Source organism: Channa argus, chromosome 21, assembly GCF_033026475.1.
Source record: "Channa argus isolate prfri chromosome 21, Channa argus male v1.0, whole genome shotgun sequence".
In the NCBI taxonomy this organism is placed as follows: domain Eukaryota; kingdom Metazoa; phylum Chordata; class Actinopteri; order Anabantiformes; family Channidae; genus Channa; species Channa argus.
Genome location: NC_090217.1, coordinates 2,394,232 through 2,407,064, shown reverse-complemented (window position 1 = coordinate 2,407,064; position 12,833 = coordinate 2,394,232). Strand labels below are relative to the sequence as shown.

The 12,833-nt window shown below is 38.6% G+C and overlaps 1 protein-coding gene across 6 annotated transcripts; it reads right to left on the bottom strand.

Moving 5' to 3' along the window:
• Positions 1 to 1,456: 1,456 nt before the first annotated feature.
• Positions 1,457 to 12,376, bottom strand: dclre1c (DNA cross-link repair 1C, PSO2 homolog (S. cerevisiae)). Of its 6 annotated transcripts, none has more exons than XM_067489863.1 (15): positions 12,008 to 12,376; positions 11,865 to 11,916; positions 10,530 to 10,614; positions 10,010 to 10,069; positions 9,087 to 9,142; positions 8,576 to 8,677; positions 7,736 to 7,808; positions 5,838 to 5,978; positions 5,379 to 5,480; positions 4,557 to 4,693; positions 4,411 to 4,465; positions 4,014 to 4,102; positions 3,500 to 3,597; positions 3,204 to 3,287; positions 1,457 to 2,999 (listed from the first exon to the last, which is right to left on the bottom strand). In XM_067489863.1, the coding sequence occupies exons 1-15, from the start codon at positions 12,114 to 12,116 to the stop codon at positions 2,353 to 2,355; spliced, it is 1,890 nt and encodes a 629-aa protein (XP_067345964.1). In that variant the 5' UTR covers positions 12,117 to 12,376; the 3' UTR covers positions 1,457 to 2,352. The 6 variants fall into 6 exon arrangements, with proteins under 6 accessions (XP_067345964.1, XP_067345965.1, XP_067345966.1 ...); XM_067489864.1 differs by having other exon boundaries at positions 11,152 to 11,916; positions 12,008 to 12,100; XM_067489865.1 differs by lacking the exons at positions 11,865 to 11,916; positions 12,008 to 12,376 and having other exon boundaries at positions 9,087 to 9,146.
• Between the last annotated feature and the right edge of the window lie 457 nt (positions 12,377 to 12,833).

Genomic DNA, 12,833 nt, shown 5'->3' with positions numbered 1-12,833 from the left:
ACAGCAGATCAAATTTACTGAGATTAAAACCAAGACAATTTTAGTTTTAAACTAAGACTTTAGGACTTCAGGATGCAGGAAGGTAGAGCGGTTGTCCACCAATCTCCTTGTGTCCTTGAGCAAGACACTGAACCCCAACTTAGTTGCTCCTGGTGAGTGTTGGCCAGTTGCATAACAGCTCCCCCATCGGTGTGTGTGTGACTGTGTGAATAGGAAGCAGTGTAAAGCGCTTTGAGTGCAAATAGGTAGAAAAGCTCTATTTAAGTGCAGAACATTTACCATTTACTTTGTTAAACTTTACTGTAATTCAAAAGAATAATTTGTATAATGTCCATTTGTTTTAATTAGTCATTTAATTTTTGCTTCTGTCAGCAGAGTTTTATTTATTTAGCAACAGTTGAAGAAAAATGGATCAGTCAGGACTGTACAGTATTTCTATCAAAGTCACAGTGACTTTTTTTTTTTTTTCTGTAAAAATGTTCCAAAACAATTTCTGTTTAATAGGTTTTGTAGCATTTGAACTTGTTGTAATGTCATAAGGAGTAAATCTGGGAGGGGCTGGGCACTGATGAAGTCTTTATCATGACGTCACCTCATTCAGAGCAGATGGTTCAGTGGGTGAGTTGTTCATGTACCTGAGTTTTTCTCCCTACAGGAGGAGCTGTTGCTCCTTGAACAGTCAAAGAGTTTTTTTTTTTTTTTTCTCATTCTCAAATTGTAGACTTGTCTGGGAACCAGTGAGACCAAAACCCTGAGAAAGTTCATCAAATGTGCTGATGTAACGTCGACTACAGGCAGGTGCTCGTGTTCTGTTTCTGTGGTTGTTGTCACTTTGGCAAATTGTATCTGTTAAAAAGACAAATAACTAATCTTCCATTTTCTTTTTTTTCTTCTACACAGATTTATGGATGTAATTTTGTGACTGCGATACCTGGAGGTAAGTCAGTGACTCTGCATGTTCACACATGAAGGATTTGAGTCTTTGTCCTGCTGAATGTCTGGCTGTTGCAGTTCAGATGCTGTAACATTAAAATTCCACTACTTTAACATTTTATGCTCTAATTAAATTTAATCCTCCTGAGGCATAAAGAATTTAGTGTTGATGATGCTTTTGTCAGCTGACTAAATGTTATAACTCTATACTTAGTTTTCATTAACCAACATCTAAAGACACTTATTTCCTGGCGTTAGGTTTTAAAACCCTGCTGCATATTAAGCCACAGTTCTTGTCACACTATGGTGAACTTTGTTGGCTACAGTCCACTGTGGTTTAGTGCCACTTTTTTAAGCCAAAAGAACACGAGGCGGTGAAACAGTCTCCTGGTCACCACGTCGTCATGTCTCTGCAGTAAATTCTCCCTCGTAAACATGATGATGATCAACTGAATTACTCAGCAAGGTTTAACTTTTTAGCCTCATTTAAATGATGTACATACTCAACAGCAGCAAAACCAAATCCTTTTAAACTGAACATCGTCTTTATTACAGGACTGTTGCGTTAGTTTAGAACCAGTAAATATTTCAAAACATTGAAAGTTATTCCTTTTAATAATCGTTCAATGATTAAACCATATCCTGTGTAGCTGAAATCACATTTTTAATAGGGACATACAAGTTGATCCAGACTGAAAAAGTAAAGAGTTCAGATGTGCACAGGAATGAAGTGTGTGTGTGTGAGATGTTCTACATACTGAGGTCTGTGTGGTTTAGAGGTTAGACTGAAGCTTGGGAGGTGCTGTGTACATGTGAAACAGCAGACTGCCAGCATGTGAGTTAGGTCAAGGAATTAACTAGTGCTGCTAATCAGATCCTTGTTTGAATGTAAACTTGACTGGTTAAGACGCATTCACTGATGTAGAACTTGTCTTTTGCTTCTACCTTAAAAGAAAAGCAGCCTCCAGTTGACATCACTTGGGGGAAGCTTCACTTCAGATTGTCATCTCGTTGCTAATACTATGGAGTTCGTAATGATGGCCAGCATGCTGTTCCAGAGCTTCTCCTGAGGTAAGTTTAAACGCATTAAAACCTTTTTTTGCACTTTGAGAACATACATTTTTAAAACTTTCACTTGTAGCTTTATTACTGAATAACTTAATCTGCAGCCTGCATTAGCTTGTTTTTCTGTGCTGTAGACCTGTTCTAAAAGGTATTAGAATGATAATTAGTCTTGCTGGGGTTTTTTTGGACAGTAGTGCACAGATTAATAAGCTAATCCAGGCTCTAAATATAGAAAATGACAATAATCCTTTAATTAACTACAGCTGAGCCTAAAAATATGCAGGTGGTCAATGTTCGAAAAGCTGCAGCTTTTGGTTGGATGCTGTTTAAAGTGTTCTTTTCATTGTGTCTCCATCACACAGAGCCCTGACTTCCCTTTCTGATGACCACTTCCTCTCCTGAAGCCAGCTTCCTGTACAGTTGGAACAGTTCGTCGGGTTGCGGCACCTTTGACTCTGGTGTGCAGGGAATGTCAAAGTCTGAAGATGCCTGAGACCCTGACAGCTCCTCGCGCTCTGATGGAAGGATCAGACCAGTGGTCCGTTCATCTCCTCGTTCCTGCTCTGGTTGGAGGAGCTCTGTGTCAGGTAAGTCCGTGTTCTGAGAGGCGGACAGAGTCAGGCTGAAGTTCTCCTCATTGTTAGGAGTTTCTTCGTCACTGAACAGGTCTGGTGTTTGTGACCCGGTCATCCTGGAGGGGGAGGTGGTAGAGCAGCAGGATTGTGATTGGCTTTTCTGGCTGTCACTCAGCATCTCTGTGGTGAAGAAGTCTTCCCATTTTGGACTATTAGACTTTTTGCTTTCCTCCATCTTTTCTTTTGTTGCCTCATTACCTACATCCAGTTTTGGTTCCGCCTCCCGTTCATTGTCTTCGTCTTCATCATTGGACTCGGTGCAGTCTACGTAGTTGTGGGCTACAGACTGTGTGTCAGTGACTGCCACCAATAAAGGCTCCTCCTCAGACAGAGAGGACGCTGCTTTTTGAGGACTTTGTCTTGTCGCTAAAAAAAGAGACAGTTTAGGGAAATAATGTGATACACTTCTGATTATTAAGTGACATTAGCTAGTTTCCTGTTAGAAAAAAACTGCTTATTACAACTGAAGCATTGATGTCGAGCATAAACTCAACCAATTACTTGTAAGGCTTTCAATCTAATATTTGGCTCTTTAGTTACTTAAGCACTTTTCCAGTTTAGCTGCTTTACCTTTTATCACTTCTTGGATCATCATCTTCCTCCTCACTGGTGCCAGATCCAGACTGTCAAACAAGTCCTCTTCACTGTCTGAATCTAAACAGAGAGAAATAGAACTTGTCAGGTTAGTGACTACAAAATGTCCCAAATGTCTTCAGATAACACTCAAATTGACATTTAGACAATAGGTGATATGCTGACATGCATTAGACTAATCAAACCATTTACCTCCTCATTTCACAAGTGTAAATGTGCTGAACACAAACTACATGCTGCTGTTGTGGTTGCGTGTATGTCCTGTGTCTTACCATATGTAGGTCGCTCCACCCTGCTGCGTTTGAGGACTCCCAGGGGTTTGTAAACGAAAGCTGCCTGATCAGATTGGTTCCTGCACATCAGCTTCAACCTGAACAAACAGTGATGTTACTTTGAGTAGTTTACATTACAATAAATTGATCAAATGCTTATGATTTCAGACTGTTCTTATTTACTGATTTAAATTTTGAATTGAGCAAAGGTCCTGTTGTCACATGTTCAGTGGGAGGTAAGTTATCCTCCCCCGAACACTGGACTGATGTAGTCCATGCTGTCCTCACCTTTACAGTCTGTCAAAGACTAGAAATCTATCAAAGTCTTGGGACGTGTGTGACACACAAGGATGAGGAGAACATGCAACCACACACGTGAAGGTTGAAGTCGAACGCTTTAAGGGCCGATCGCAAAACATACACAATTAACACCCTTAAAGCTACAAATGGACAATTTTGAACTTCCATTTGAGAAAATGTTGCAGAATAAATTATGGAACAAAACTTCACTCACATCTGTGAAACCTCAGTCAGTGTCCGGCCGATAGGAATAACACTGGGGTAGATGTTGACTGGTTTAAGATGTGACAAGAAGTCTTTAATCTAAAAATAAAGAGGAACATTGTGAGCATCAGTGTACATGTGGAAATGATTACAAGTTATTAAAATGTATAATCACAAATGCATCTGTTTTTTACAGCAGATCAGATTATTCTGGACTAAGTCTGCACCTAACATCAATTTCTGTGACTGTGTTCTTTAACCCACAAACTGTTTTGTTAATAAAGTGGTTAACTACAACCCAATGTGACATGTCTCTCTTTTTTTTGCCAAACTGAAGGTTTGAACATATTGCAGCAGAAAAGATCACAGTCATATTATTTTAGTTAAAATTAAAACCAGTAAAGTACCTCAGAGTAGGAGGAATGGAAGCTGAAACAGGCTCTGAAGGAACTGGCTCCAGTTCTGGAAAGAAACAGACACATAATGTCCCTTATTAATCATAAATCCATTCCATAGCAGGAGTAACATGTCCACAAATAGAAACTGATCTTACTTTATTATGACGTTTGTTTTTTTGGTTCTCTCTCCAAACCACATGGTGGATGGTTTGATGCTGATGATACGAAGAGGAGTCCCGTCTGTAGCTGTACACCCACATGGCAACCTGTTGCCTTGGAAATACTCCTCATCCTACACAAAAATAACTTGTCAGATATTACTGTACTGAGGTAGATATTCCCAACATATACAAGTGATTTTGCAATTTCCCTTTGTCAGACCTGTAACGTTCTGGATCACATTTCTTACAAGTATTCAGCAGCAGACAGCTTAAATTAACGCCTTTTAAAGATCACTGCAATACATTTAATCTTCACTTATCCAGAAAAGCAGTACATCTTAAATGAAACAAGAAGAGTTCAGCGAGCTTTCTATGAAACACTTTCCCCTCCAAGTGACAGTGGCCCAGAAACTATAACACACGTACAACCACAGCATCTACATTTAGTCACTGTCGCTTTTTTGATTCGCTTTTTAGAGAAAAGACTTTTATCCAAAGCGACTTACAAGTGATGTACAAGGCAGCAACAATCTAAGTCAAAGTATTAGAGCTATACACTGAAAGTCTTAGACTGAGACGCCTCATGTACTGGCAGCTTTAGTGTTAGTTTTAAATAGCACACACCACTTATCAATGAGGGAATATTTTTAAACATTACTTTTCTAGGTTTTATCACCACATTACATTTGTCTTGTTTAGCACAACCTAAATATCTACAACATGATTCTAAATAAATTCAATAATTTTAATATTTAACCCCCACAGAAACAAAACCCGAGAGCCTGGATATGAGTTTATGTGAGAGTGTGTAGTGACCTTAGGGTGTCGACAGGCATGAATCTGGGTCCTGCGGTCAGTCGTCACATAACTCAGGATCTCTGGCATCCTCTTGAACATGGACAGGCTGTTGACATGGATCTGCAGGAAAACCATATGTATGGACATCAAATATAATTCATCAATGTTTAAGTTACAGTGGGTCTAAAAATATGAGCATTACTCTTATGAATTCACGTATGGCTGCACCAAAATGTCACTGCTAAGAGTCATAATTTCAAACTGCAGCCATCAGATTAAAAGGACCATTACTGCCTCCATGAACTCCCTGCTTGGGAGGCTTCTGTCTCATCGTTTATCTTGTTAAAAGTCTATTACACAATACATCCTGCAATTTAAATCTGGACCAATTAATAAAAATAAAGTGGAGCACAGTGAATATTTCAGTCCCCACCTCCCTTTAATGTTAAAAGCCCTATTAAGACAAAGTTAACTCACCTGTGTGTTGAACTCTTCTCCCAGGTTGGTAAACAAGTATTCGTATCCATACGCAGCTTTACAGTTGAGCCACACGACATGATAAGAACTCTGACTGATCCAGTTTCCAACAAGCTCCAAGATACCGCTCAGACAGACCTCCTACATACAAACACCCCCCCCCCCCAAAAAAATGCCTTATTACACATCGTTACCAATAACATGGTTGAAACACAGAGTAAACATTACATTTCACACCTTTTAATGATCTTACAAGTTCCATCAATAAATTTGTCATTACAATCACAATGTTCCTTTTTTTTTCCTACATTCAGGTTCCTTAGTTGCACCAAAGCAAATTAATACAGTTAATTACAACAATCATGTAATCGATAAGATTATAAGATTCAGAACTGAACTTCCATATTACTGAAACGCCCTCCATTCATAAAGGAAACTCAACCATAACTAGAAAAACACTCCTGTGGATTGGAAGATGCAACATACGAAGAAAGACGCCAGTAAGTTAACTCATAACCCACAAGCTTTGTAATAAAAAGCTTCTGGTAATAAAGAAACCACAAAAATAGAGGACTGGAGACTCCAGCCAAACAGAACAAGGCAAGGAGAAGATGGAGGTCCAACAATGCAGTGAGCCGTGGCTCCTGGCATCTCCCCATCAACTAACTGAACTCCCGGTGATCTGCAGCCCAAACTAACATTAAACCCCAGCACCTACATGTGAACAGAGTAGAGAATCATCAGCTTGGGGAGAAAAGAAAGGGAAGGAGAAAGCTCCTTACCACAAGTGCAGCTGCCTATGTGTGTACATGTGTTCTCTTCCCACTTCCTGCCTCCTTTTTATCCCCTCACCCTCCATCCGAGCACACTCAGGTGTGCAACAGGTCGAGAGAGGAGAAAGAAAAAAAGAAGAGCAGGACACACAGAGGCATGTGTAGCAATTACTAGGACTGAACCTGAATATTCAACTATGTGGATATTTGTTCATTAGTAGGTTTTCAGTTTTACATTTTAATATCTGCAGGTCTTTCTTATGATGTACAATAGCATCAGGAAGACAAAAACCACACAAGCATGGGGAGAGCATGCAGACCCCACAGAGAAAGGCCACAGACCGCTGGGGATGCTAACCCACCACCTTCTAGCTGTAAGGCAGCAGTGTGAACCCCTCCACCACTGTGCTGCCAGAGGAAATATCCATCCCAATCATAATCCAGTGTTCAAGGAAGACAAATAAACAATTAGCTTCTTTGAATTCGTTTAGCTATGAGCATCTGTCCCACCAAACATTTGTTCACCAGCTAAAGCCTCTTACATGCACAGACACGACACAGACAGACTGTGTAAGCACTTCTAACTGTGTAGTGAAATAAGAAGCTGCTTCATAACCTTTTTGTATTTTTTTTAAACTGTACAAATGAGTAACTATGAAGCCGTGAAACAGTGCAAACTAAAACAAAACGTAAGCATCACTCCATGTTAGAACATTCTGTCAGCCTACATACTCAGCTGCAGCCTGGTGTCATGCAATGTGCATGTTGCATTACACCTGTGTGTCCTTGTTAATGTGCCCGAGTTTAACCAAAAAAAAAAAAAAAAGAGCAGAAAATGTTTGCACTGTTTTTTGTTTGCATTATGTGTAGAAAATAAATACATCTGTATGATTGTGACATCATCAGTTATGGCAGTAAAGATGTAATGTACTGGATAATGTTTATCTATGTGCACTTAATGAACTGGCAGCTATATGCATTTACTCATAAAAAGTTGTAAATTGTACAAATATGCTTAATATCCCTGTCTGGAATGCGCCTTTACATTCCTGGAATCTCACACCAAGTCTTAAAATAAAAGAACTAAAGAATAACAGAATGACTAAAGGAAAGAAAGAAACTTACCCGCGTAGGTATTTGATAAAAACGTGGGTCATAGAAAGTAGAATCCAGGTAAACACTCTGAATATCTTTTACCCTGTGAAACACGAAAGCACAGCGTCACTTGATGAACTGAACAGGCACAAAACAGAAGAACAGCACTTTAATCATAGGGAAGCAGGTGTCAATCATGTAAAATGAAAGGAACTGATAAAAGATTGATGAAGCAGAACATGGTTCTTTAACCACAGTCTTTCAGAACCATTGCTAACAACTACTTGGAAAAATCAATTGACATTTACTGATCTACACAGTCCAACACATGATGCATTTGTATTTTTAGGTACTTTTTCCATTTGTTTAATGCAAAGTCTACACTGTATATTCATAAAAGGATAAACATGACAGAACCAGCAGGGAGAAAACTTGTAACTTTAGCAAGAAGTGGGTAAAATAAGTACATTTAAAGTTGCAACAATTACTCCATTTGTTAATCTGCAGTTATTTTTATAAAAATCTGTTCTTGAAGCTTTTGGGCAAAAAAAAAAAAAAAAAAAAAAATTATATATATATATATATATATATATATATATATATATATATATATAGATATAGATATAGATATAGATATAGATATATAGATAGATATATATAGATATATAGATAGATATAGATATATATAGAGAGAGAGTAACATTGAGTTGTGGGAAATTAGCACAAGCATTTTGCATAGTCTAAATAAATAAGTACCAGAAAAAAAAAAAAAAAAAAACAAATGATGAAAATAATCATTGACTGCACATTCAGTTCCTGTCATGATCTGCACCATGTTGATTTGTTCTACATGTTCTATTATTGACTGACCTGCTGCCAGAGTGTAGATGCTCAATCCTGGATGCATCTCCAACAGCAAACCTGAAGTCTCCTGTGTACAACACATTTCCCCGGGACCCCTCAAACAGGAACCTACACACACAAAAACCATTTCATGTTTTTTCATTTCTGATCAAGGATTCACCAGAAAAGATCAGAGATTTAATGAAGCTCAGGATAAAATGTAACACTAGTATCCTGATCAAAAGTATGTGATCATTTCTAGACGGGCAGTAACAAGGGTTTTTAATTAGAGGGTTTCTAATGTCTGATCGTGACAGTAGATAAATATCAGTTGTGTGAATTAAAAAGTTATCTGTCATGTTACAAATCAGCACTTACCTTTTGTAAGACAATAAGCTCCACATTTTTTTCCCCACTATTAATGTTAAAATTCTTTGTATTTGCTCATATATGTAAAAACTATTTACAGATGGAGGTTTTTCTGAACATTATCTTGAGGGAAAAAATAAAGATTAAAAAAAACAAAGCTTTGACTCACATAACAGAGCCGGGACAATGACCCGCAGGAAGCAACGTCACCACAATCTCTTCACTCTGTCTTACACACACACACACACACAGGTTTAAATTTACACCTACATGTATGACTGGAGGTCAATTCAGAAAAGAAAAATACAATTAAAAGTTATAGATATAGGTTCACATAATGTATATTTTATATTAAAAACAAATCTTTAATAGGTCTATTAGAAAAGAATGAATCATTCTAGAATAATTTGGGTGAGTTTGTTACATTAGTGATGAAAATGTGCTACATGTTTCTTTTACATTCTGTCTTTCCTCCCTTCATTCATTCATTCATTCTCAAACATAGCACCGTTTTAAAAAAGATCTGACACTAATTATTTCCAAGCCAATCGAACTATAAAGCAAAAGTCCGACAAACTGGGGAGTCAAAATGACTGCGAGCTTCCAACCGATTCAGCTTTTATTTAGCACGACCCTCTTCCTCTCAGTTCAGCCCTGCTGTGTTACCAGTCTCAGATCGTCACCCGCTAGCATTAGCTGCTAGCTTTCACACTTTGTTTTAATTACTACGTAGCACGATGAACAGGATACAACAATCCTTTAAGTGCGGCTGTGATAAAAAATAAATAGCGCTCTTGAACTTTGTAGAGAGAGTAAAAGTGGGGGCAGACGTACTTTATAGATTAGTCCTGAAAATTGGAAAAACAATTAAAAAAAACATTTCCGTCTGTATTGAGCAGCAAAAAAACATTGCACTGTCTGAGGATGTGCACATTGTAATGAGCAGCTGAAATGATACATCACGCAGCCTTATTCAGAAATGATCTCACAATCAACACAACCAGAGTCAGATTCAAACTGTTGACCTATTGGCTGCTGCGTGATCCCTGCAATTACTAGAAATCTAACAATCCAAGAAATAATAAGCGTTACCTCTCCTGACGACTCATCCACCAGGGAAATCTGGGTTGGGCTCTCCAGCTCCAACGGAACCTAAGCACATTTATTCTTCAGGTGAAATAGGCAGATTCCAATTTCACTACAAATGGCCTCGTTTGCACGCCAGAATGCAATTACAAGAATGATGGACTTCAATGAAGGATTATAACAAATCAAACAATGTGTTTAAAAATGTTGAGATATATAAAAACATCATTTTTGTAAAGCAATACAAAGTTGTTAAATTCAGCACTGCATCATTACTGCAGCAAAGTAAAGCATTTCAACTAAACCTGAAATTGTATTTCAATCATAAAGCAGATATGGAGCTTTCGCCAAATTAAAAACACATTTTTTTTTTTTTAAAAAGTGAGGGAAAAGGAAAAGTGTTTCCTTTTTAATCACAATTACCTTTGATTGTGGATGAGAGGACACAGTTTACAATGACACTGTCATTTCTACACTTGATTATCACAGTGGCTTCTCTCTGCAATAAGCAACAGATGGCACTTACAATATATTCTTCCCAGAACGCGTACTTCCGATTGTTCAGCAGAAGCTCTTTGGTCACAAAGGAGCAGTAGAGTCTGACTGTGCGACTGAAAGCAGAAGTTGAGAATACACAGCTTCCATTTACATTTTGATTACAGTAGCTAGGAAGTAAGAGCTTTTTAAAAAAAGAAAAAGCTCGTCATGACAACAATCACAAAAAAGGCTTATTGTAATTTCTCACACATAAAGTAAAATTATTTAATAAAAAGACAGTATTATAACCTAGTATTCCAAAAATTAAGATACATTTTTCAGTACTCTCACAATATACACTACTCCCAAAAAGTTGTTTTTGGATGTTAAACTTTCAGATAAAATTTATGCAAAATGTAAAAAGTTAATACTCCAGTGATAAATTATGAAAATAGGGCATTTAAGTAGAAGCATGCTATGATAATATCTTCATGTCAAATGATTTACTGAAACAAAAGCTAATGACAGTGGTGGGTTTAACCACGACAGAACATGTCACTGTCGTGATGAGGACTGTTTAAAACACAAACTGTCATTGATCCAGAACATGTTATGCGACAGGTTCAACTGTAAAGGTTCTGAAATTTCACCCAAAAGTCAAATATCCCCACCTGTTTGTGAGGAGTGTAGAACTGCAGTTGGCTGCTAAAGTCTGCATTCGCTCATTTTGAAAGAGGAAAGTGTAAAAACTAAGATACGGTTTCTCTGCACTTCCCACTCAGCGTCTGCTGGAGCTTTGTTCCGTTAAACGGAGTGTTTCTCTCCACTGTTGCCTACAGCTTGTTCAAGGGGGAACTGTTGGGTTTTCTCTATACAACTTTGTAGCCTTGGCTTTATTCTGTAAAGTGCCTTGAGATGACTTTGTTGTGAATTGTTGTAAATAAAGTTTTTATACACCCCCTTAACCATTTTTGAATTTTTTCTGATGATGAAATAACATTTGACGTAGCCCAAAAGAGCATCATCATCATCATGTTTAGGCTTAAGTTTGCATCTCCCCCATTCAAATGATAATGCCATATAATGTGAAGATAGTTAAATAACTTTAATTTTACCTTTTAAAATGTGGATATTTTGACCTAACTCAAGGTTTTCATGTCTTTAGTTTTAAATATACTTTGATTTTCTTTAACGTAATTATTTCGCCTTCGATTTCTCTTTGTAATCTCGTTCTGACCATCGCATTATTTGGCACTAAATCTAAATGTTAAAACCTTTTGGGCAGAAACCTTAACGTGTCAGCCGAGGGATGCTAAACTGTGGCGTCGGCTGGAAACAGGATCATTTAGTTCGCCTTTCATTTTTGACGGTGTCCGTTCGTCACCTGAACTGCAGTTTTCTCTTCAGCAAAGGTCCTTTGAGTCCCTTCATGTGGTCTGTGGAGAACGAACACAGCGCAGTAAGCAGCGAGCAAAGCGGCAACGCCACGAAGACCGAACAACCCTCGAAGCTAACTGGCTAACTCACCTTTGTGACAGTGGGACAGGAAATATGCCCGAGCATGTAGGTTCTCCCGGTCGAACCGGTCCAGAGAGATTGTAGGATACTCCTTCATTCGACCTGCGAATGAACTCATGTTTACACCGAAACCTTTGGAGATGGATTCTGAAACTATTCGCACATTGTGTTAATCAAGCGGCGCGCAGCTGGTTCTCATCGTTTGTTTGTCCCGCCCACCGAATGACGACTTCTTCCTCCCCGTTACAGCCGCGCAGGTGCATTTAAAATCTACTCCGATGTTCTTGAATTGCTGTGCCTGCACTATTTCACAATATTTCATAATATGACCGAATAATAAAACGTTTGGCCTTTAAATGCGTCTTTTCCTACAACACCAGGATAATTAAACACATTCCTGCCTCTTAACAGTCCAATCGGATGACACATCCTCTGGCGCCATCTAGCGGAAGGTTCTGAGTCGTGTCCTCCAACACAGAAGAAGAAAGCTGACGTTACTTAGCAACCACTGGGAGTAAAATGACTGTCGACACAAGTGTGGCTTTAATAAACTGGTTCGACACAATTTTTAATTAAAATAATGAAAATCTGCGAGGCAACACTAACCAGAGCAGACAAGAAAATAAAGCACAACTGTTGAGAGCATCTTGAGCCGCTGCTGCACCGTGAGGTGCGGCTGCACTAATGTGATGGTGGTGAACGCAGGCCCTCTACCAGAGTCCGCGTGAGGGCTGCCTCCATCCCCAAAGACCACCCCCACATCCAACACGGACTGCACACACTCCCACCCTCAGGCCGAAGGGACAGGACACTGCATAGTGTTGCGCATTAAAGT

Excerpts from the sequence above, each read along its gene's own strand:
- dclre1c (XM_067489863.1), bottom strand. The coding sequence starts at position 12,116 with ATGAGTTCATTCGCAGGTCGAATGAAGGAGTATCCTACAATCTCTCTG. Across the intron at positions 9,143-10,009 it reads TGGATGAGTCGTCAGGAGAG|AGTGAAGAGATTGTGGTGAC; the intron begins GTAACGCTTATT and ends TGTGTAAGACAG. Across the intron at positions 5,481-5,837 it reads GAGAAGAGTTCAACACACAG|ATCCATGTCAACAGCCTGTC; the intron begins GTGAGTTAACTT and ends GTTTTCCTGCAG.